General features: G+C 45.4%; 1 protein-coding gene across 9 annotated transcripts in view; it reads right to left on the bottom strand.

The window, feature by feature from the left end:
* Window positions 1-25,786, bottom strand: part of LOC147034693 (monocarboxylate transporter 4-like) — a 119,378-nt gene that overhangs the window by 13,377 nt on the left and 80,215 nt on the right. For 8 of the 9 annotated variants that reach the window (XM_085887263.1, XM_085887298.1, XM_085887284.1 and 5 more), the window contains 2 exons: window positions 7,091-7,363; window positions 412-552 (listed from right to left, as the gene is read on the bottom strand). In XM_085887263.1, coding sequence (XP_085743389.1) covers window positions 412-552; window positions 7,091-7,313 — 364 coding nt within the window. In that variant the 5' untranslated portion in view covers window positions 7,314-7,363. The remainder of the gene's footprint in view (window positions 1-411; window positions 553-7,090; window positions 7,364-25,786) is intronic. The other variant, XM_085887335.1, reaches the window with a different exon arrangement.

Here is a 25,786-nt window from a genome sequence, read left to right as displayed (position 1 = left end):
CACCCCCCACGAATAGCAATATAAAATCGACGTCAACAGAACCAAAAAAGTTGCATATTTGGCTTCATTCCTCCTCCATCATCACCTCGGTTTATGCAAAATAGATTCAAAGGCATTAATTTCCTTAAAAAAAAAAAAAAAAAAAAAAAAAAAATCAACATTCTCAATTCTCTGTGGCAATGTTGCAGCTACGATATCAGGCAAATGATGTAAATTTAAAGTTTGGCCCTAACCAAGTAGCAAAATTTAATAAAACTTTCTGAATGGATTTTTAAATGCATATCTTAACCGATAATAGCCAACATATGAACTCAGTTCCCATTTATATCAATTATGACTTATCAAGAAAAGAAGCAGAAAATGACACCTCTCCTTTGAAAAAAAGGTGTGGACACATGGGCAGTTAGTTACCTGTTATTCCTATCATCACGTACAGCTGAATCATGGTTGTGCAAAATGAGGCAATGATCATTCCTAATGATGCCAGGATGCCACCAGCAATCATAACTGGCCTGCAAGTAAAACGATTCACCAGCACACTTGAGATTGGTCCTGCAATCATATGGTGGACGAAAAATTAAAAAAATAAAACACGTCATAAATTGTAGAAGTCAACCAAAACGGATTTTCAGGAGTTTTTGATTGAGAAAGAAAATTCAAGATAACTTGAAATAAGAGGAACACTGAAACATTTTATTGGAACCCACATCACATAAAATATACATATTTTCCCTTTTTTTGGTTTTATTTGTCTTGTACAGCTGTTAAATCAATAGTACTGATCCCTGAGGTACCCCACGTGGGAGCAAACCCAAACCCTAACCCTAACTCTAACAGCTTGCAAAGATAAACAGCTCAGTTTACCATAATTCGAATTCAATTGAGATTGCATAGAGCATTGCTCACAATTAATCAGATATTAATGAAAAGAAAATTCAATCCATTGAATATCTTATTTGTGAAGCCCTAAAAACAAATTATTGCAAATGTAAATGAGTTTCCACAAAAGCATCAATGAACATAGCATAATTAAAAGGAAAGCAAGATAGACAAAACTCCTTTTTGCACATCACATCATGTCACTCCCAATAGCAATTACAATACATTGAAAAACAAGAAAAAGAGCAATCAGAGATTGCAGACCCTCACCAGGACTTCTTTTGAGTGATGTATTTTTACAGGTTTTAAGGGTAAATCAAATATGGCTGCCAAATCATGTGACCTATGATATCATATGTGTAAACCGTTTGTTCCTCATTAGTCCGGGAGCCAACCGATCAAAATTAAAAAAAAATTGCCCGGTCTGCTATAAAATTTTTGTGTTGATTTTCATAAAGAGACACCCTTTGAGTATATGAAAACCAATGTTGGCAATGGTGAAACTCTTGCGCAACAACACAGTCAACACTTTTGCGAGCCCCCTCTGATAACAAAATGTTGGCAAAAGCGAAGATGTAGGATGGGGGTAGGGGTAATTCATATTGTCCTAAAATCATAACCACTAAACCTATATACACAAATGACCCCTCATATTAAAGAGGAGTTCATTTCCTATATCACAATTGGTGTAGATTTAACCTACCTTCAATTGACAAGGTTATATGTCAAACAACAAAAGATTTATGTAACTCAGAAATGCTTGACTATCAATGGGGTCAGGAACAAGAACATACTTTTACATGCCATGGTTTTAAGGAAGATAAAATTAGAAATGGATTAACACAATATTGTGACATGAAACATCCTCTTCAGAGACTCTCTGAAACAACTCCACCACATGAACCTCTCTGACCAAGGCATATGCATGTCACTCAGCAAGGCACAGCAGCCTTTTTGCATGAACATCGTTTCAGACATTTGGATAATTTGCACATGCAAGACACCGTTTTGTCTATGTTTGGCTTGGCTGGCTTAGACATGAGAATTGGGACCAGTTTTCCATTGATAAGGGTTCTGCCAAATGTTGTGGCTGGGGGAAGTGCTCGGTCACTGAGATGTGCACGTCTATACAGAAGCAATTGATACAATGCTCTTAAAACAAGGAAGTAAAACGCATCTTCTGTTGCTGGCAGTGACCTAAGGTCTAATTTTGAAGAGACAAACATATGCTGCCTGAGGGTATCCAAACAGCTGAACCCTTTTTGGCCATGCAGAGCAGTCCAGTATACTCTGGCCTCATCAATGACACATTCTGTTGCTGCCATTTCACTATCTCTTCCAAAATCAACAAGGTGGGGAAGGTTTCCTATCAGTCCCAGAGAAACCTGTGCCACTCTTCTTTTCACAGGAACACAGGCATCATCCCAACTGACTGGAAGAGGGGCCTTGTTGTCCCTCTCTGGAAAGGGAAGGGTGATCGCCAAGACTGCAAAAACTACCGAGGGGTGACGCTGCTCTCAGTGCCGGGCAAGGTCTTTGCTCGGATAATTCTTGATAGGGTTTGCCACCATCTGCTTGAGCACCAGCGTCCAGAGCAGTCAGGCTTTACACCAAAGAGGTCAACGATTGACTGTATCCTTGCACTTCGTGTCCTCACCGAACACAGACGAGAGTTTCGGCAGGGGCTGCTTGCAGCCTATGTTGATCTCTGTAAAGCGTTCGATTCAGTGAATCGGGATGTCCTCTGGAGGATTCTTGGTCTTCGTGGGGTGCCACCGAAACTGATCGATCTGATGTCTGAACTCTACTCTGGTACTGAGAGTGCTGTGAAGTGTGGTGGTACCATCTCTGACTTATTTCCAGTTGTTACTGGAGTTCGTCAGGGATGTGTACTTGCCCCCACACTTTTCAGCACTTGTATGGACTGGATTTTAGGGAGGATGTCGGAGAGATCAAGTTGCGGTGCATCGTTTGGCAATGTCAAGATCTCAGACCTTGATTTTGCAGATGATGCAGTCATCTTTGCGGAGACTTTAGACATCCTCTTGGGGGCCCTCGAGGTGCTGAATGAGGAGTCGGAGCCATTGGGATTACGGATTTCTTGGGTCAAAACTAAGATCCAGGCTTTCGGTGACATCTTGGATGCTGCTGTCCTGTCTGTGTCTGTTTGTGGTGAGGATGTTGAGGTCGTGGAGAGATTCACTTACCTTGGCAGTGATATTCATGTCTCCGCAGGTTGTGAGCCGGAGGTCAATAGACGTCTGGGTCGGGCCTGGGGAGTCATGGATTCACTGGATCATGGGGTGTGGCGCTGCCGGTACCTGTGCGGGAGGACGAAAGTCCGAGTCTTCAGGTCCTTGGTACTTCCAGTCTTGCTCTATGGGTGCGAGACTTGGACTTTGACCAAGGATCTGAGACGGAGACTTAATTCCTTTGGTACCAGGTCTCTTCGGAGAATCCTTGGCTATCGCTGGTCGGATTTTGTGTCCAATGAGCGGTTGCTGAGAGAGACTCGGATGGGATTTGTTACCTGCATAGTCCGTGAGCGTCAGCTGCGGCTGTATGGACATGTGGCTCGTTTTCCTGACGCTGATCCTGCTCACCAGATTCTCTCAGCGAGGGAGTCTCATGAGTGGAGGAGGCCAGTGGGCCGACCACGTGCCTCATGGTTGCAGCAGGTTGACCATCATCTCAAGGAGATGGGGATGGGCCTGGCATCTGCCTGGGGGATGGCCAGACGGAGGCCCCTGGAGTACCGGCGGAAAGTGGACGCAGCGACGCGCTGTTCTGGCACATGCTCCCATACCTGACCTGACCTCTTCTTTTCCCCTTCTGAATGGGTAGCTCACTGTGTCACATCCACACAACACATATGTGCACAGAAGTGTAGCTGCGACATCAAGAGGATTTTCTGGTACTTCTTGCTCAACACTTCTACCAGCTCATGAATAGGTAGGTATTGATTCTGCCGTTGTATCCAGAGTTCTTGCAATGTGTTCAAGCAGCAGAAGTGATATATACACAGCATAATTATGTCTGTATCTGTTGCATGCACAACAGCTCGATGGTGATCAAGATATTCCACACAATACGCAAGATGAGCAATAATCCTTGTGTCTGCCTCTTCATGTTCTTCACAAGGTAAGTCCAGAACTGAACTTGATGCTGATGTGATGGAAAGAGTGTGACCTTTGTTTTCCATCATACTACCAAGAATGATGGTCACTCCATCCGGAATAGCTTCAGGACTCTCACAAAGGGAAGTGCCAATGAAGTTCTGAAGATTTCCTTTATTTCTTGGATTCTTCATGAGTAAATTCCAGTCCGGAATTTCTAGACTCTTGGATGGTGAGAATTGTCTTGCCTGGTCTGTCTGGTTTCTCCTCTGCTGCTCATCACCCTTCAAAGTATGGCTATCATCAAAATCATACTGATCACCAATGATGTTGACACAGTTGCACATTTCAGGTTTCAACTGCAGGATACACCTGCTTGCGAAGATACAGCTGGGGAAGTTCACCAAATGTTTTCGCACCCATTTTTTGGTATTTATTTACAAATGCCATTGTGTCTACCAGATAAACTGTGTATAGGTCACTCTGTGGTAATGATGGCAGCTGTAAAACAACATCCTGCTCAGCTTCAGCAATTAGCACTGCCACGAAATCAGACTCGTTGCCTTTGCGCATTACAACCCCCTGTGCTAAGCGTGGATCAACCTCAAACAGGGATGATGGATAGTCTGTCCACTCATGGGAAAATGCAATCTGTCTTGTGACTGGGTCGGCATCTCGATAGAAACACAGCACACGTGTAGTTGCAGTCTCATCTTGATAGATCCTGATTAAACTGTTTCCTTGATGGTTTTGATTTCTTCTGTGAGGAGAAAGTTACCAGCTTCAGTGGTTCAATCTTAATAGAGACCACCTCTTCTGCTTTCATAATGGCTTCCATGCCCTTAGCTTGAGCATGGACCAAGTCTTTTGAAGCATCCTTCTCACCAGTTGCTCTATTGAGCAGATCCACTTGGTTGTTACACTGGAATGGGTTTATCATCTGCTGGCATATCACTTTCTTGATCTCCTCAACATGCATATGTTCTTCTGTTGCCTGCTTATGTGTTTCTCCATGATGAGTAGATTCCTGTTGGCCTAGATTAGCCATAGACTTTATGTTCTCTGATACAGCTGTGAGAAATGGTGCTGTTTTCACATATTTATCTCGAGCAGCTGGTGCCTGAGATATGCCTTTGAACAGAGATGTCTTCCCTTCATTGTTGTATGTCTGCTCCAGGGCCATGTCACTCCAAACACCATTGAATTTTCCTTTGGAAGAGTGAACTGTGAAGTACCCAACCTGGATCCAGCAAACCTTAACCGAACTGTGTTCAATAGAGTAAGAGGATTTTGTGGGTAGGGGGAACTTTGGTTGACAAAAATGTTAATTTTCTCTTTAAAAATTGATAGAACTCAATCAAATTTGCTGTTTTAATTAGCCATGGATACCATGTTCATATCGCATTAAGAGAAATTAGTATTCTAATGCAGCATCTGCCTATGATGAGAAAAGTTCTAAAGGCCATCTTCAAAAAACGTTATTTTTAAGGCATTTTTCACAAAATTATGTACTTTTACGAGGTTTACTTTCACAAAGGCAATTTTTTTTTGTCATTTTACAATGCACTGATTGAATTCTTACATTTAGTTCACATTTATTTTTCATGAATGTGATTTTTTAATTTTTTTAGAAATTTTATTGACAATTGCTGTTTTATCAAATTTTTCAAATCTTCCTCAAACAAAAACGGCCGCCAAAATTTTTCGCAAGAGCTTATGAATTGCCAACATTGGTTTTCATGAACTGCAAACATATATCTAAACATCCTGGGGGTGTAAAATTTTATAGCAGAGGCTGTAAGGTCCAACCCTAAAACAGCCTCGTACACAGGTTGGCTCCCGGACTACATGGACAGGCGGTCATACGTGTAAAGTTTCACCTCGATTTGTTCAGCCACTTCAGAGAAGAAGACTTTTGAAGGTTTAAAAAACAAACAAAAAAGATGGCTGCCGAATCCCGTGACTGATGACATCATCAAATTTTTTCTGTGTACCATTTTATCCGTAGATGACCCTCAAAAATTTTCATACTGATCAGATGTTGCATTCTACATATGAAATTATGACATCATAACGAAGGCAGCTATGACATGATCAATATATATCACACTCATTCCCCAAGAGGAGTAATTGCCATGTGCCAAGTTTCAATTTTTTTTCCTTGGTGCATTTTCAAAGACACAGAGGTCCAAAGTTTTTCCATTTTTCCCATATGGTTGCCACACCACGTGACCTACAATGTCATAATTATCATTATAACATTCTACATGAGTAGTCGCACCAATGGTGAAAATTTTGTTTCAATCCGACAAGCAGTTGCAGAGAAAACCACGAAAGTTCTGTACGGACAAAAAGACAGACAGACAAACAACAAGCAGACACACAAACGGACCCAAATGCAATACCCGCTCCTCTGGCAAGGGTAACTAGAATGCCATGCATTGCACCAAGAAAAACAGACAAGGCCCTGAAATGGTAAATGGTGGAAAGTGAAAGGATGTAAGCCTGGTGTTGGCTTTATGGTTAGGGTCGTGGGCTTGGGATGCTAGGGTACCGAGTTCAAATCCTGCTTGGCTGCTGAATTAATACTAGGTGGAGTTGACTCAGCATGTCATCCTTCTGAGGTTGGCAAAATAAGTGCCAGCTTTCTGGTATCCTGTGTTGGAGTAGCGACCCGTCCAGATTGTGTCCAATTGCCAAGGAGACTGCTTAGCAGCACCAACGCTCTGCACAGAGTATGGTCCCAACGGATAGATGGAAAGGATAAGTAGCAGTGATGCATTTACATCCAGACCAAAAAAAAAAAGCTCATCATGTGAGGTGTGAACATGCTTTGCTTGTGTGAGCAGCTTTTCAAACGCAGCAAGGGAAGCAGCCACCATAAACGGGAGACAGACAAACGCAAAGACAGACTCCATGGTTCACAATATTAACAGATATGAAAACCTCCCTTTTTTTTTTACCATCTTTTTCCAGAAAAGCTTTATTTACACACTATCTATTTCTGACCAGAGTGGTAATCACAATATACAAGTTATACATCAAAGGTTTGGTATCCTAGGTAGATAGCATGAGCAAATAACAAGGCATCTCACCAATGCCATACAGCATAGCTAGCAGGATAGAAGAAAACCAAGCTGTATCACGGTAGCCCACTCCAAATTCATGGATGATATCTTTGAAGAAGGTGCTGATGATCTTTGGGAGAGTGAAGGAGAAGCCATTGATGATAAAACAGCTTGACAGGACAACCCAACTCCACCCCTTCTCATGTGTAGAAGATGCCATTGGCAATGTCATGGCTGTCGATTCACTCATCTATCTGTACATCAATATTTCTGTTGTTGGATAGTCTTTCAACAGGTTTTCTGGAAAACAAGGTCAACAAGAAAGGTAATTTGCTTTGTTGGCATCAACACAATAGCAAACGTTAGATGCAGTTTTTTCCCCATCGACACCACATTTTTATCTTGTACAATGTAATAAACAAGCTCCAAATCAAGCCGTTATGTTATATTCATGGTAAAGTATTAATTTTGATTGTCATGATGCTGTTTGAAATGAAAATATAGAGAAATTGAGTTTAAATCAGAATGAGGAAATAATGTGAGGGATTCGACCCGTGACAATCACTTTACTCCTCTTGGGGTCATCTACAGTAAGTTTTTTGCCCAAGTCCTTCACAAAGCAGCTGCCAATGCCTGACATTTGACTGAAGGTGTCACAAGAATGTGGAATTTATTGTTTTAATATTAATGGCGTCGTATAAGTTTGTGATTGGAATGATCGATGCTGTTTGGAATGAAAATATAGAGACAGAGTTTCAAGGAAAAGGAAATGATGTGAGAGTTTCCACCTGTGACATTCGCGGATTCGGCATTTGCAGATTTGCCATCGACGGCAGATAAATATTACTCTCCTTACTTCTGTTGGGGTCAGCTGCAGTAAAAAAAATTTTTGTCCAAGTCATTCATGAACTGGCTGTCTCCAAGCTGACACCTTCCCCTCCCTCCAGTCTTCCAGCCGACCCTTTCCTGTCTCTCCAGACTCCCAGCCCACCCCTTCCCCTCCCTCCAGACTCCCAGCCCACCTCTTCCCCTCCCTCCAAACTCCCAACCCACCGCTTCCCCTCCCTCCAAACTCCCAACCCACCGCTTCCCCTCCCTCTAGACTGCCAGCCCACCGCTTCCCCTCCCTTCAAACTCCCAGCCCCCCTTCCACTCCCTCCAGATTCCCAGCCCACCCATTCCCCTCCCTCCAGTCTACCAGCCCACCCCTTCCCCTCCCTCCAGTCTCCCAGCCCACCCCTTTCCCTCCCTCCAGTCTACCAGCCCACCCCTTCCCCTCCCTCTGGTCTCCCAGCCCACCCCTTCCCCTCCCTCCAGTCTCACAGCCCACCCCTTCCCCTCCCTCCGGTCTCCCAGCCCACCCCTTCAACTGCCTCCAGACTCCCAGCCCACCCCTTCCCCTCCAGACTCCCAGCCCACCCCTTCCCCTCCCTCCAGACTCACAGCCCACCCCTTCCCCTCCCTCCAGACTCCCAGCCCACCCCTTCCCCTCCCTCCAGACTCCCAGCCCACCGCTTTCCCTCCCTTCAAACTCCCAGCCCACCCCTTCCCTCCCTCCAGTCTCCCAGCCCACCCCTTTCCCTCCCTCCAATCTACCAGCCCACCCCTTCCCCTCCCTCCGGTCTCCCAGCCCACCCCTTCCCCTCCCTCCGGTCTCACAGCCCACCCCTTCCCCTCCCTCCGGTCTCACAGCCCACCCCTTCCCCTCCCTCCGGTCTCACAGCCCACCCCTTCCCCTCCCTCCGGACTCCCAGCCCACCCCTTCCCTCCCTCCGGACTCCCAGCCCACCCCTTCCCCTCCCTCCAGACTCCCAGCCCACCCATTCCCCTCCCTCCAGACTCCCAGCCCACCCCTTCAACTGCCTCCAGACTCCCAGCCCACCCCTTCCCCTCCCTCCAGACTCCCAGCCCACCCCTTCCCCTCCCTCCAGACTCCCAGCCCACCCCTTCCCCTCCCTCCAGACTCCCAGCCCACCCCTTCCCCTCCCTCCAGACTCCTAGCCCACCCCTTCGCTTTGCTTAGAACACATCCATCCCTTACCTGTCTTTTTCTTTTTTCCCCTCCTCCCACCCCTCTCTCTGTCCCCTCTCCTAATAAAATACAGCACTCTCCTCCCAAACCTCTGTCGCTCTCCAGCTGTCTGTCCGTTTGTGTCTCTCTCCCTCTGGCAGTGTATATCAATGTCTGGTGAGATGTCGCTCTCCCTATCTCCCCCCCCTTTTCTCACCCTCCCCTTTCCTCGCTCCCCTTTCTTCATCCTTGCTGCTTCACCTCCCACCTCTCTACCTCCCTCCCTCTTTCTCCCCCCCCCACCCACATATTGTCCCCGTCAGCGAAGCGGTGGGTTGTATTTGCTAGTCTCAAATAAATAGATGTTTTGAAGGAAAACCGAAAAACACGGTCAGTCCATCCACGAAGCCGTGTGACTACATGTCTATTAATTACGGACTGTTTGAACGTCAATTGCACCTTGACTTCGCACACGTATGTCTACTAATTACGTACTATTGGAATGTACTTTGAGCCTTTAGACTGCTGAGACCCCATTCGAGGGTTGAATACCCTTCAAGATCCCAAGGACCCATAAGACCCAAATTACCTCTCAGACCTTTACACCACTTAAGTCCCTTTAGACCCATCAGACCTTTATAGCACTCAAGTCCCTTTAGACCCATCAGACCTTTATAGCACTCAAGTCCCTTTAGACCCATCAGACCTTTATAGCACTCAAGTCCCTTTAGACCCATCAGACCTTTATAGCACTCAAGTCCCTTTAGACCCATCAGACCTTTATAGCACTCAAGTCCCTTTAGACCCATCAGACCTTTATAGCACTCAAGTCCCTTTAGACCCATCAGACCTTTATAGCACTCAAGTCCCTTTAGACCCATCAGACCTTTATAGCACTCAAGTCCCTTTAGACCCATCAGACCTTTATAGCACTCAAGTCCCTTTAGACCCATCAGACCTTTATAGCACTCAAGTCCCTTTAGACCCATCAGACCTTTATAGCACTCAAGTCCCTTTAGACCCATCAGACCTTTATAGCACTCAAGTCCCTTTAGACCCATCAGACCTTTATAGCACTCAAGTCCCTTTAGACCCATCAGACCTTTATAGCACTCAAGTCCCTTTAGACCCATCAGACCTTTATAGCACTCAAGTCCCTTGAGACCCCTCAGACCATTACACCCTTGAGGCAAATTAGGTGTCTGTGTGTTGTGTGTGTGTTGTGTGTGTGTTGTGTGTGTGTTGTGTGTGTGTTGTGTGTGTGTTGTGTGTGTGTTGTGTGTGTGTTGTGTGTGTGTTGTGTGTGTGTGTGTTGTGTGTGTGTTGTGTGTGTGTTGTGTGTGTGTTGTGTGTGTGTTGTGTGTGTGTTGTGTGTGTGTTGTGTGTGTGTTGTGTGTGTGTTGTGTGTGTGTTGTGTGTGTGTTGTGTGTGTGTTGTGTGTGTGTTGTGTGTGTGTTGTGTGTGTGTTGTGTGTGTGTTGTGTGTGTGTTGTGTGTGTGTTGTGTGTGTGTTGTGTGTGTGTTGTGTGTGTGTGTGTGTGTGTGTCCGTTTCGTCTTTGAAGTTACAAACTCCAAACTCAGGGTGCAAATACAACTTTGTGTGGGGGGTTAACATAGGCTACGTGGCCAGAGCCTCACGTGGGGGGTATGCCATACCTGGCAAGTTGAAGGCGACAAAAAACGGGTAGGTAGGAATCAAAAGTGGGGGGGGGGGGGGTGGATTTGGTTTTTAAAAATCTGTTTCAATTTTGGTTATTCGTATAACTTGGCACTCAAGTTGTGGTTTTTGCAAATACCACTTGAAATTCACAGCACTATGAAAAAAATACATTAAGCAACAGGGAACCACACAGCCGTAAACAATGCAGCACGCAAAGGGTTAACCAAACGTGGTAAAAATATGTTGACTAATCAGTAATTATAAGGAAGTTCCAAGTAAGACAACATACATCCATACCATTACATTTCTCAAAGTTTGATTGACTTTTTTTTCGTTTCTAGTTGTCTCTTGTGACTCATGACGTCACATTAACTGCAAATAGCATCTCCACAATAAAGAGCAGTGTTGCCTAGCTAAAAGAGACCAAGTGACGATAAATGGTGATGAATGCTATATGATGATCTCGACAATAAAACTGAGAAATGTTCGTTCATTCACAAACATCAAACTGCATCATGGTATCCCATTTCATTCATTTTTTTTACAATTATGATAACGTTTTACTACGTTTTTGAAATTGTTCGTACTTTCCATCAAATGCAGGTTTTGACGATGCTAAAATGGGTCTGCAGGTTTAAAGAAAGAAAACAGGTCAAACCCACAAAATATGGGTCACTTGCCATGTAAGATGTGTGGGGGCGGGTGGGGGAGGAGGTGTGTAAATACTCAATGTAAATTTGTACAATATAGCAGCACCTGGTGGTGGTGGCAGAGGGTATTACAATTTCCTTTCTTACCTGAACAACGCTGAGTTAAAGCACTCTTCGCACAGGAAAATTTGTTTTCCTTCCCTTCAATACCACCCCCTGCCCCACCCCCCCCAAAAGCCGGAGGGGCTTGTCAAAGCCTGTCATTGTGTTTGACATTTATAGCAGGAAAGGATATCGTGACGAACGGGGGGCAAAGGTGGGGGGGGAGGGGAAGTCGGGGTTAAAGCACTATGCACGGGTAAATTAGTCTTCCTTTCCTGTCCTTCTTGGCCAAAATTTTTGACAAACTGGATGACGAATTGGTCCATCAGTGAAGCGACAGGTAGGCTCTGCGAGTGATATAAATATATTTGGCCAACCTCCAAACACCTTCCAAGCACCATCCCCCCTCCACCATTCTCCCATCCCCCCCACAACCACCAATCCACCATCACCCCGCCAAACCCTGTGGGGGAAAAATTTATATTAATGTATTCTAAATTGTAACAAATGGAGTTTTAGAAATGTAAGTTTTATGCTACAAGTTGAATTGGCTGTCCTTTCTGGCCAAGAGACTTTTGCCCTAAATGTTGATAAATGTCTTGGTCTAGAGCGGTGTGACCTGGGCTGATAACAGCGAACCTTTGCCTCAAAATGTATGTAGTGGCTTCTCTCCTAAAGGACACGTCTGCAGTCTGGGTTGGTAGCCCCCATCACTCTCCCATGAAGTATAAAATGCTTGAAATGTAAAAATTGTTTGAGTGCAAGCACGTGAGGAAGTATAGAATCTCAGTGGCTTGTACTCCTTGGGACCGACCAAGTACCAAGTTATAATAAAACACTCTGATGTAATGTGGAAGTGAATTAAATCGGGTTTGGTTTAACTGTTAATTAAAAGTAAGAATAAATTGTTGGATCTTGATGTTGCCGGTGGATGTCTTGGAGCTCACCGCAGGGCAAAGAAGAATTTTGTCTCTCAAGGGACACTGGATACCATTGACCAGAGTCGCAGGGCCAGGCTGAATGGCAGAGCTGAGCTGTTGAGGGAGCTGAGGCGTAAAACTGTACGTGCACTGAGGGTGGACAAGGAGGCCTATGTGCGAGGAATCTGTGAGGGGTAGAGCATCACCTGTGGACAGGTGATTCTCGTCCCGCTCATCCAAGCCCATCCCTCGGAGCACTGCAGTTCGAGCAGAGAGTGGTAGGCTCTTGACAGAGGAGTCTGAAGTGAAGGCCCGCTGGGCCGGTTACTTTGAGCGGTTGTACCAGGCTGATCCCCCAGCTGTCGAGTTGGACGTCAAGGGTGTTACAATCCCTGTTGCTGACCCTCGAATCAACTATGGTCCACCTTCGCTTGTGGAAACACGGGCTGCGGTGAACCAGTTGAAACGGGGCAAAGCTCCAGGGATCTGTGGCATCCATGCCGAACTTCAAGGCTGGTGGAAATGCTGCACTCGTGTCGTTGCATGCAGTTTTGTGCTCTGCCTGGAACACAGGCATCATCCCAACTGACTGGAAGAGGGGCCTTGTTGTCCCTCTCTGGAAAGGGAAGGGTGATCGCCAAGACTCTGGAAAGGGAAGGGTGATGAATCCATCATCGCTTCAGACATGAAATCCTTCCTCTTCTCCAATGGCTTGATTTCCAATCATCAATTTGGTTTCAGACCAGGTCACTCTACCCTAGATATGCTGCTACTGCTCTCCCATCAATGGATGGAGGTCCTCAATGCCAGACAGGAAATCCGAGCCGTATCCCTGGACATATCACGTGCTTTTGACACAGTCTGGCACCCTGCCCTACTCACCAAACTCTCTTCCCATGGTATTCAAGGCCATCTCCACTCATGGCTCGCAGACTTCCTCTCCTGTCGCAGTCAACGTGTGGCCCTAAATGGAGTTCTTTCATCCCCTCTTCCTGTGCAGGCTGGAGTTCCTCAAGGTAGCGTTCTGGGCCCTGTTCTTTTTCTGGTTTTCATCAATGATCTCTCGGACTCTCTGGAAAATCCTCTATTTCTCTTTGCCGATGACTCCACCCTCTGCCGTACCATCTGTCATCCCTCAGACCGGCAAGCAGCAGCTTCTTCGCTCACTGCAGATCTGGATAAAATCACAAACTGGTCCAACACGTGGAACATGTCTTTCAATCCAGACAAATCTCACACTCTCACTATGTCTCTTCGAAAGGACCGTTTACAAAACCCCCCATCCACTTTCTCAACAATCCTCTGGAAGAAGTCTTTTCTTTCAAGCTTCTGGGTCTCACTATCTGCCATGACCTTTCCTGGGAAAGTCACATTTCCAACCTTGCCTCAAAAGCCAGTCGCCGACTGGGAATCCTCCGTCGTGCAAAGTCCTTCCTTGGCCCTCTTGAGCTCCTGACCACTTACAAAGCTTTTGTCCGTAGCCTGATGGAGTACTGCTCTCCCCTCTGGGCTGGTGCTCCTGCCTCCCACCTTTCTCGACTTCACGCTGTCGAAACCAGGGCTTTTAAGATCATTGGCATCTCCCGCAATGAAGCTGAGTCTTTGGGCCTCTCACTCAATCACCGCAGGTTGGTCGGTGGTCTTTCTGTCTTCTACCGACTCCTCTCCAGCCTTGCGCCCCCTGCTCTCTCTGTGATTTGTCCCAACCACATTTCCACAGGGCGCTCAAGGTCCGCCAACAACCCCCTTCTGGTAAAACTACCAAAATCACGAATCACTGCTCATCTTCACTCTTTCATTCCTCTTGTTTCGGGCCTTTGGAGTAAACTTCCTCACTCTATTGTTTCCCATTCTTCCCTCCAGGCTTTCAAAACAGCTGTTCACCACCACCTCTTATCTTCCCCCATCCAAATCCTCGATCTTTTCTACCCCCGATAATCCACCCAAGCCCACTTCCTTCAATTCTCCTGCTTTCCTTCCTGAAAGTCCCTTTAATGTCCATCTTCCCCTCGCCATGTTCCCCGTCCCATCCCCATCCCTCTCCCTTCCACAGTTCACCTGTGTCTGTTCCCCAATGTTTTGTCCCTTCCACTCCCGCCCCTCTTGTCTCATGCCTCCTTGCTGTGAGTTGTGTGTTAGCTCTCATACGAGCCTCGACCAAGGTATACAAAAAAAAAAAAAAAAAAAAAAAAAAAAAAAAAAAAAAGACTGCAACAACTACCGAGGGGTGACGCTGCTCTCAGTGCCGGGCAAGGTCTTTGCTCGGATAATTCTTGATAGGGTTCGCCACCATCTGCTTGAGCACCAGCATCCAGAGCAGTCAGGCTTTACACCAAAGAGGTCAACGATTGACCGTATCCTTGCCCTTCGTGTCCTCACCGAAAGCAGACGAGAGTTTCGGCAGGGGCTGCTTGCAGCCTATGTTGATCTCTGTAAAGCGTTCGATTCAGTGAATCGGGATGTCCTCTGGAGGATTCTTGGTCTTTGTGGGGTGCCACCAAAACTGATTGATCTGATGTCTGAACTCGACTCTGGTACTGAGAGTGCTGTGAAGTGTGGTGGTACCATCTCTGACTTATTTCCAGTTGTTACTGGAGTTCGTCAGGGATGTGTACTTGCCCCCACACTTTTCAGCACTTGTATGGACTGGATTCTTGGGAGGATGTCGGAGAGATCAAGTTGCGGTGCATCGTTTGGGAATGTCAAGATCTCGGACCTTGATTTTGCAGATGATGCAGTCATCTTTGCGGAAACTTTAGACATCCTTTTGGGGGCCCTCGAGGTGCTGAATGAGGAGTCGGAGCCGCTGGGATTACGGGTTTCTTGGGTCAAAACTAAGATCCAGGCTTTCGGTGACATCTTGGATGCTGCTGTCCTGTCTGTGTCTGTTTGTGGTGAGGATGTTGAGGTCGTGGAGAGATTCACTTTCCTTGGCAGTGATATTCATGTCTCTGCTGGCTGTGAGTCAGAGGTCAATAGATGTCTGGGTCAGGCCTGGGGAGTCATGGATTCACTGGATCATGGGATGTGGCGCTGCTGATACCTGTGCGGGAGGACGAAAGTCCGAGTCTTCAGGTCCTTGGCGCTCCCAGTCTTGCTCTATGGATGTGAGACTTCGTCTCAGATCCCTGGTCAGAGTCCAAGTCTTAATTCCTTTGGTACCAGGTCTCCAGATAATCCTTGGCTATCGCTGGTTGGACTTTGTGTCCAACGAGCGGTTGCTGAGAGAGACTCGGATGAGATTTGTAACCTGCATCAGCTGCAGCTGCATGGACATGTGGCTCGTTTTCCTGACACTGATCCTGCTCACCAGATTCTCTCAGCAAGGGAGTCTCGTGAGTGGAGGAGGCTAGTGGGCCGACCACGTGCCTCGTGGTTGCAGCAGGTTGACCATCATCTCAAGGAGATGGGGATGGGCCTGGCATCTGCCTGGGGGATGGCCAGACGGAGGCCTCTGGAGTACCGGCGGAAAGTGGACGCAGCGACGCGCTGTTCTGGCACATACTCCCATACCTGACCTGAATAAATGAAATAGAACCAAATAATATTGCAACAAATGGGGATTCTTAAGTTCATTGTACAAGGGTGAGAAGTGTATAGTGGATAATTAGAAAATAAATTGTTTCACAAAGAATGGACTTGTGTGGACATCGGTTATCAGTGTCGGTGGGTTTTATGCAGGATTTTATAACCAAATCGGATAAACGTTAAACTCTGCCTGTAGTTAAATAGGATTCCACAATCAACCAGGAAGAATCCTTCAACGATCACAACGGGGTGGGTGAAAAATCCACAACAGTTGGTGCCGTGACTTGGATTCAAACTGATGTTGTGCGGTGCTCGTGACCGGAGGTGCTTAAAAAATCCACAACAACCCACACCCATCTTCCCCCTTCCCTCACTCCCGGAGAAAGCAGGCATGGTCAAATATGTCTATGCCTCTGCAGCGACGAGTGGTGAGGCACGCAAAGTGGGCTGATCAATACTAGTACATACAAAATGCTGGCAAAAGGTTTTTTTGTTTAGATTTTTTTAAAGTTAGACTTCAAATCTTAATCATAACTATTTTCCTTGTAATTAAAACATACCCTGATCAGTTTTCAATACATTGTTTTAGTTTTTAAAATGTACATAAATTCAAAGGTGATCTTGAGTGTACGAAAGTGGACGTATGCATTTCAAAGTGTATGTGTGCATGCACATAACAACAACTTCTAAAAGAAGTAAAACTAGAATGGCACTCTTTGACATTGTGACGTTGACAGATATGCCTCCGCCCACATTATCACATCATCATAATACTTGGACCAACTTTTATTTAAATCCCTGAACCCAGATTCAAAAAATCTGTTTTTGCACCTTTTTATGCAAAGCGGTAATGTCAGCTGATTTCCAAGCTGTTTATATTGTTAGAAATCAGGAAATTTATATTGTTAGAAATATAAATATTGTTAGAAATCAAGAACAACAAATAAAGAATATCTTTGGAGCTATCAGGTGTCTGTCACACAAAGTCTTGCCAGTTTGTGACATGCAAACATGCACAAACACTGATGGAACAACTCTAGTTCAGGTTACAGGAAAGCCTGTTAGTGCTCAAATATTTGGTGAACTGGCCTTTATGAAGAGTAGTCTCCAATTTCAAGAATAATTGTACCAGAGTAGACAGTGTTTGACAGGTACTGTTCGACAGGTACCAACCCCTTGCCGCTCCTTTTGGGAGTGGGTGTTTCAAGGAAATAAAAATAAATAATATTTTTTTAATGGCCATTTTAGTTTTCAACAGGCGAGCATTCAGCCGATCATTTTTAAACAGACCTGCTGCACTTCTTTAATCCCCACTCCTTCCACACCTTAATAAATAAAATTTGTCTGTTTCATGGACTGCTGAGCTGTATCTACAATATCTGTTCGCGTTTTTTGCAAAAACCACTGCCCGACAACCACCTCATTTGGAACACAGACTAAGTCCGACACGGGGATTGTCCTTAGACCTAAGTGTGTTTTCATCCACCACCTCAGCCTTCAAACACCCCTTAATACCTTTAAGACCCCTTACACCTTCAGAAAGATTTGACCCTTGACCAGTTAGAGCTTTTTACCACTTGGACCTTTTTGCATGATTGAGAGTTTTGACCCTTTCGACCCCTTCAACGCCAAATACAATTTGAACGTACCCTTTTGACCATCTATCTAGATTTCAGAATCTTAAGCGCACACCACACAAACATCTATAATCTTCTTACAAAGCACAGACTACACATTTTTCAGCAAGTAATGTGCAAACTCGACCCACCTAGAGGGTGGGTACTCTGCTATGCATAATAATTCATGAGTTGGGAGGCAACCAGGGAAATTGCCGAGAGATATATCGTCGTGGAGGTGGCCGGATTTGAATTCCGCTCCTGTTAGCAGTCATCGTAGGAGTGCTTGGGTTCGAATCCCACGACCTAAATTCGTGGTAGCCAGGCGGTTAACACCGACCAACCTCCCGGGATGGTTGAGCGGTCTTTATTCCCAGGAGGCAGACATGCTCATTAACATGGATTTCAGTGTGCGCTCGAAGGTTATGGCGGATGGCAACGCCGCTGTATGGGGGAAAACAACAGAGCCCAGTGAGGGCAGTAGCGGACGGAGAATGAGTACTCAGAATGGAACGGAAGGAGGATTACGGAGGATGGACAACACGAGGGGCTTTGATCCGCGAAACCCTCTACAAATCCATGAAATGCAGTTTCTTTAAAGGGGAATACATTTCATGAAACACAAATATTTATAAGGACAATAATGGAGATAAAATGTTACGATTATAATAAACAACTTCTATGATCGAGGCCTCGCACATACAGACGCAAACACTGACCAAGGGTGACAAACGAAAACAAAACCCCCCTTTTTAAATACACCGGTGCTCAGCCTGGCCAAGGGCTAGCCATCATCGATCTGGTCTTGGGGAGCTTCGTCCGGCACGTGCGCTTGCAAGCAAAATGGCGTCATCTCGTCAAGCCCAGGAGGAAGGCGCCTCCACCATCCACATGCACATGCAGGCAGAATCGCTATATATATATATATATATATATATATATATATATATATATATATATATATATATATATATATATATATATATATATATATATATATATATATATATATATACTAACACTTTAATATACACCCTGCAAAAATTCCTTTGTGGAAGGAGGAATGGGAAGGGTCGAGGCGGGAGGAGGGATGGGAAGGGTCGAGGCGGGAGGTGGGATGGGAAGGGTCGAGGCGGGAGGAGGGATGGGAAGGGTCGAGGCGGGAGGAGGGATGGGAAGGGTATAGGTGGGAGGAGGGATGGGAAGGGTCGAGGCGGGAGGAGGGATGGGAAGGGTCGAGGTGGGAGGAGGGATGGGAAGGGTCGAGGTGGGAGGAGGGATGGGAAGGGTCGAGGTGGGAGGAGGGATGGGAAGGGTCGAGGTGGGAGGAGGGATGGGAAGGGTCGAGGTGGGAGGAGAGATGGGAAGGGTCGAGGCGGGAGGGGGATGGGAAGGGTCGAGGCGGGAGGAGGGATGGGGAGGGTCGAGGTGGGAGGAGGGATGGGAAGGGTCGAGGCGGGAGGGATGGGAAGGGTCGAGGCGGGAGGAGGGATGGGAAGGGTCGAGGTGGGAGGAGGGAAGGGAAGGGTCGAGGTGGGAGGAGGGAAGGGGAGGGTCGGCGGGAGGAGAGATGGGAAGGGTCGAGGCGGGAGGAGAGATGGGAAGGGTCGAGGCGGGAGGAGGGATGGGAAGGGGAGAGGTGGGAGGAGGGATGGGAAGGGGAGAGGTGGGAGGAGGGATGGGAAGGGGAGAGGTGGGAGGAGGGATGGGAAGGGTCGAGGTGGGAGGAGGGATGGGAAGGGTCGAGGTGGGAGGAGGGATGGGAAGGGTCGAGGTGGGAGGAGGGATGGGAAGGGTCGAGGTGGGAGGAGGGATGGGAAGGGTCGAGGTGGGAGGAGGGATGGGAAGGGGAGAGGTGGGAGGAGGGATGGGAAGGGGAGAGGTGGGAGGAGGGATGAGAAGGGGAGAGGTGGGATGAGGGATGAGAAGGGGAGAGGTGGGATGAGGGATGAGAAGGGGAGAGGTGGGAGGAGGGATGGGAAGGGGAGAGGTGGGAGGAGGGATGGGAAGGGTAGAGGTGGGAGGAGGCATGGGAAGGTCATAGGTGGGAGAAGGGATGGGAAGGAGGAAGGGGGTAAGGGTGGAGGAGGGAGGGGCAGGGTGTGGGGTGGGAGGAGGCAGGGGAAGGGGTGAGAGGAGGGACCTGGCGTTGCCAGGCAATGCCAGGTGCCTTTGCTCGTTTGAAATAAATATAGCTTGACGGCTTTATTCAATCTGGTGTTGGTGTATCGCATGCATGATGGGCCGAATGGTCTCTTCCTGCGTCAAATGTACTTGTTAGTTGTTTTTCCTTGTTTAATATCATGAGCTCGCATACATGGCAAGTGACCTGGATTTTATGGGTTTCACCAATTTTATTTGTGAAAACCCGCAGACCCATGTTGGTGTGGTCAAAACCTATACTAGATAGAAAATACGATCAATTTTAAAACGCAGTTTCACTTCCATTTCACTCGCAAGGATCGATACATAAACTCATCGACCTGGAATGACCTGTTGTCCATATGCAAAGTATCACTCTGGTGTCTCGAACAGCTGTGTGACATCAAGAGCTTTTTCCGATGGCCACGTTGACGTCCTCCAGGATTCCGCATGCTGTATCACTGTACAGGTCGACCATGAATCTATTAATCTGTGCTTTCCAATTCACTCTTCTACTTCTTGATTATACTTAGCAGAACTTTCGAGTACCTTTAAATGGCAGGATTTATATTTGATACAGATCGTTTTCATCCATGCAAGGTGTCAACGAATTGCCAAATTCAAAAAGTAATAAAAACTAGAACTGCCACTTAATTCTGGCAGTGATGACCGGGTACCAAGACGTCCAGCTTTAATAAAACACGGGACCGATGAGTTACGAACTGAGTAACACGAAGTGTTCAATGTATTTGTTACGTATGTCGTCAGTCTATTTTCCTGGCGACATCGTCAGTATGAATTGAAATGGCGTTTAAATTTCCTGAACACGAAGTAATAACTGTGCGGGAAATGTCACTATGGGTCCACAGGGTAAACCAGAACTCCCCTGAGAAATACGAAGTCCCCCACACGTCTCTCTACAATGCGGGATTGATGAGTTATGGACCGATTAATTCAATCTATCACGTAAGCAGTTAGCCCTTTTTCCTGATTACATAGTTGGTTTCAATTGCACTGATGTTTAAATAACCTGAACACAAAGAAATAAATGTGAACATAATTGGTGCAGAGTGTAAAGCGGGAATCCCCTGAATCCAATGAGGCTCCACACATTTCTCTATGACGCGAGATTCACAAGTTATGGACCGAGGAATAGGCCACATTCCAGCCATTTATTATGCAGACAGTTGACCATTTTTCCTGGGGACATTATCGGTATCAATTGAATTGCTACTCCTTTACCCTCAAACGCATGCAAAGATTTTGCAAACGCCAAGCGAGCCTTCTGCAAAATAAAAAATAAAAAAATTATAAAAGTTCAGATTCAAATAATTAAATCAATCTGGCTGTCAGACCTTGTGGCCAATCAGATTGAAATTTGAAATGTACATTCCACGTGTGTGCTCGATCATAATTGTAAAGTTTCACATTGAAAAATGCAGCAGTTCCAGAGTAAACGTTATTTAATATTTTTCTTAATTCCAATATGGCTGCCAAACCATGTGACATCAATTACTCATGAACAAACTTATATCCCCTTGCATTCGAGAATATGTTTGTGAACTTTCCCCTTGATCTGACCATTTATTATGGAGAAGAAGATGTTTGGAGGTTTTAGGGTAAATTCAATATGGCCACCAAACCATATGACCTATCAATTGGAAATTAACAAACTTGTAAAATGATGTTTTGGGGAAAGTGTGCATGAAGTTCCGCCTCAATCTGTCCAACCATTCTGGAGAATAAGTTGGTTTTTTTTTCAACACAATATGGCTGCTAAACCAAGTGACCAATGATATCATAAATTTATATTCTGTTTCTATTGGGGTAGGGGATTATGCTTCATGAGTTTCGTGTTGATCTGACAAGGTGCATTTTTCTATCCAAGATGGCAATCAAACCATGTGCCTTGTGACATCATAATTTTTTTTACATGTTGCCCATGGGGAGTTCATTAACATGAGGCAAGTTTCAATTTTTTCCCTTGTGCGGTTTTGGAGATATAGAGGTCCAAAGTGTTTCGGTTTTTCAAAGATGGCGCACGTACCACGTGACCTATGATGTCATCTATCTATAATTCCAGCAGTGTGTGTGTGTGTGTGTGTGTGTGTGTGTGTGTGTGTGTGTGTGTGTGTGTGTGTGTGTGTGTGTGTGTGTGTGTGTGTGTGTGTGTGTGTGTGTGTGTGTGTGTGTGCGACCGCTGTTTCTCGACAACCACTAGTCCGATCTAATTGAAACTTGCCAGGTATATTGCTGGGGACCTGAGTATGTGCCGTTTCAAGGTTTTATATTAATCGGACAAGTGGTTCCCAAGTAATGGCCATTTATTTACTAAACCAATGACAGGACACGGTGCTATGACGTCAATTATTATTCTTTTTTTTTTTACACGTACGGCAACGCACGTACGGGCATGCACATATGGGCATGTACTAGTCTATCTACAATTCCAGCAATCTGTGTGTGTGTCTGTGACCGCTGTTCCGATCTAATTTAAACTTGCCAGCTATATTGCTGGGGACCGAAGTATGTGCCTTTTCAAGGTTTGATATTAATCAGACTAGTGCTTCCCAAGTTATGGCCATTTATTTACAAAACCAATGACAAGACACGTTGCTGCGGCCATTTATTTATCAAACCAATGACAAGACACGTTGCTGCGTCGGTGTGGCCGATGGGGAAAGGGCGCCTTAGTTACCATGGTGTAGGAGTGGCAATGGTCAATGGCAGCGAATGTCATGGCAAGCAAAGACAGGGAGGTAAACTTGATTTTAATTAACTCTGTGTGTGTAAGTATCACAACAGTTGTTACTTCAATGCAAGCGATAATTCGTGGAATGCATGTGAACATTCCGTACAGGCACGCACCACTTCGGGATAGTGATGACTGACTGTATTCTAATAATTTCTCAATTTCTTATCCGCATTTATAGATAAACACAATGCCCCAATCCAATCGTCGTTTACGAGAGTGAAGGAACGGCCTGTGTGTTTGTTTGAAAGTATATATTATTTTTTTTTTGGTTTGCACGTTCGGCCACGCACGTACGCAAAAATAAGGAACGTTCCTTATTTTTTGTATTTTTTTTTGCACGTACGGCAACGCACGTACGGGTACATGATAGTAATAATAAACAGAAGAAAAACAATAGGTTACCCAGCCTTGTAGGCTTAGTACCCTAATAATAATAATAATAAACAGAAGACAAGTCTGAAGACGATGATTGTTCACGAGCGGTATTTGACGATGTAGATTGTTTCAGAAGTCAAGGATGAGACAATGTGATAATGTTTGACCAAGTTATAAAAATGATCAACATGATGTGGTATGAGCGACAGGTTATTAGCTGCAAAATGTCGAAAACCCGGTTTTGTTCAACAACTTTCAAAATTTGACCTTTGCATAACCTTTAAAGGTCACAAAACAATGTTGTGGACATTAAAATAAGGAAACAGGATACATGCTATAGCTTATTGGAGTTAGTTCGTCGAAGAAGTTCGAAAACCCGGTGTGATTTCCACAACTTTGAAAATTTGACCTTTGTGAACTTTAAAGGTCAAAGGTCAAGGATTATGACCTTTGGGGCAAAACTTCCTCTGGAACATTCCAGGAACAATATAACGTAATATAGGCTGCATGGCATTTCGCACTCCTCGGATTATCCATACTTTGAGGAAATCAGCGTAAAAACAAACTTGAAGGGGGCGCCACGGGCAAGGTGTTCGAGATAGAGCAAAATGGTTTCAAGACTTTAGATGGGGAATGACCTCAAGATTATGCATAAAAAATATTGTCATCCAAGCTCTCAAAGTTTGGGCGGTCGTATGATTTTTATGTCAAAATTCGAAATTTTCTAAGTTCGTGACCTTGTGACCTTGACCTTGGGACGAAAATGAAAAATCGAGCTCCGTGGGGCTATGCAGGTGCCATTGGGCTAACCAAATACCGAAACTCCTGCCAGATCCGACAAACCCCCTAGGAGAAGATGCAAATTGAAATTGGCTACCCCCTAAAAACACAATTCGCAATTTTCTAAGTTCGTGATCTTGTGGCCTTGACCTTGGGACAAAAATGAAAAAAAAAAATCGAGCTCTGTGGGGCTATGCAGGTGCCATTGGGCTAACCAAATACCAAAACCCCTGCCAGATTCCACAAACCCCTCAGAGAAGAAAATTTTTTATGTCAAAATTCACAATTTTCTAAGTTTGTGAACTTGTGACCTTGACCTTGGGATGAAAATGAAAAATCGAGCTCTGTGGGGCTATGCAGGTGCCATTGGGCTAACCAAATACCGAAACCCGTCAGATTCGACAAACCCCCTAGGAGAAGATGCAAATTGAAATCGGCTACCCCCTAAAAACGCATGTTTTTGGGGCGTGGCTCCGCCCATAATGGGCGCACCACGCCCATTTTCAGGAAAACATAACTAGATCATGATATAAACCTCCCACCAAAATTTTATCAGGATCGGATCAAAACCCACGGAGCTATGCTCGGGACAGACAGACAGACAGACAAGCCGGTAGGTGGACATGGGTAATCGACTACCCAATAGAACCTGACGCGATGGGCCGGTTCGATGGGGAATGACCTGAGGATTAAGCACAAGAAAATTCATGATTCTAGCTTCAAGGGTTAATGCTGCAGATTGTTTTTTCGTTAAAATACCCCCACATTTAGAAGTTTTTCGGCCGTTGCTAGGCAATGGAGGGGTCCATAGCAATGGTTCTTTCTCATACATAATTAGGACACACCATGAACCTACAATACCAGTTTCATGTATATTGGGTAGTCGATCCAGTCGGAAAAATTTTTTTTGAAATTTGTTCTACCCTTATCAGTTTTTCCGTCGATATGTTGGGTAGTCGATCTCGTCAAAAAAAAAAAAATTCCAAAAATTTTTTTTTGAGATTTGTTCTACCCTTATTATCAGTATTTAAAATAGCGATTTCAATTAATACAATGGCGATTTCAATGAAACTTGGTTGGTAGGTTCATACCATGACCTAGTTGTGTGCAAATAGCCTGATGGAGCGTAGCCTGATGTAGCTTTGTCCGTAGCCTGATGGAGTACTGCTCTCCCCTCTGGGCTGGTGCTCCTGCCTCCCACCTTTCTCGGCTTCACGCTGTCGAAACCAGGGCATTTAAGATCATCGGCATCTCCCGCAATGAAGCTGAGTCTTTGGGCCTCTCACTCAATCACTGCAGGTTGGTCGGTGGTCTTTCTGTCTTCTACCGACTCCTCTCCAGCCTTGCCCCCCCCCTGCTCTCTCTGCGATTTGTCCCCACCACATTTCCACAGGGCGCTCAAGGTCCGCCAACAACCCCCTTCTGGTAAAACTACCAAAATCACGAATCACTGCTCATCTTCACTCTTTCATTCCTCTTTTTTCCCGCCTTTGGAATAAACTTCCTCACTCTATTCTTTCCCATTCTTCCCTCCAGGCTTTCAAAACAGCTGTTCACCACCACCTCTTATCTTCCCCCATCCAAATCCTCGATCGTTTCTACCCCCGATAATCCACCCAAGTCCACTTCCTTCATTTCTCCTGCTTTCCTTCCTGAAAGTCCCTGAAATGTCCATCTTCTCTTCGCCATGTTCCCCGTCCCATCCCCATCCCTCTCCCTTCCACAGTTCACCTAATGTGTCTGTTCCCCACTGTTTTGTCCCTTCCACTCCCGCCCCTCGTCTCATGCCTCCTTGCTGTGAGTTGTGTGTTCGCTCTCATACGAGCCTCGACCAAGGTATAAAAAAAAATAAAAAAAAAATAAAAAAAGAGAACCGTTGCTATGGACACCACCGTTGCCTAGCAACGGGACTTTGAAAATTTTGAAAAATCATAAAAAATTTATTTTTTCGAAAATCAAAAATCGGGCCATGAGCGACTGTGGACAGTGCATTCAGCCATAGTGTCAAAAATTTCCAGTCGGATTCTATGAAAACTGTCAGACAAGATAGACTTTCAATGAACCCTGGTTGAAAACAATTAAAAAAACGAAGTTCGTTATATCTCAGAGACTATGAGTCAGATATACATGAAACTGGTATGATAGGTTCATGGTATGTACTAGTTATGTGTGAGAAAGAACCAT

This window comes from Eptatretus burgeri, chromosome 1 (genome assembly GCF_056783735.1).
Source record: "Eptatretus burgeri isolate ZD-2024b chromosome 1, Ebu_testis_v1, whole genome shotgun sequence".
NCBI classification, from domain to species: domain Eukaryota; kingdom Metazoa; phylum Chordata; class Myxini; order Myxiniformes; family Myxinidae; genus Eptatretus; species Eptatretus burgeri.
Note: the sequence above shows the minus strand (reverse complement) of the source record. Positions and strands in the feature narration are given on the sequence as shown.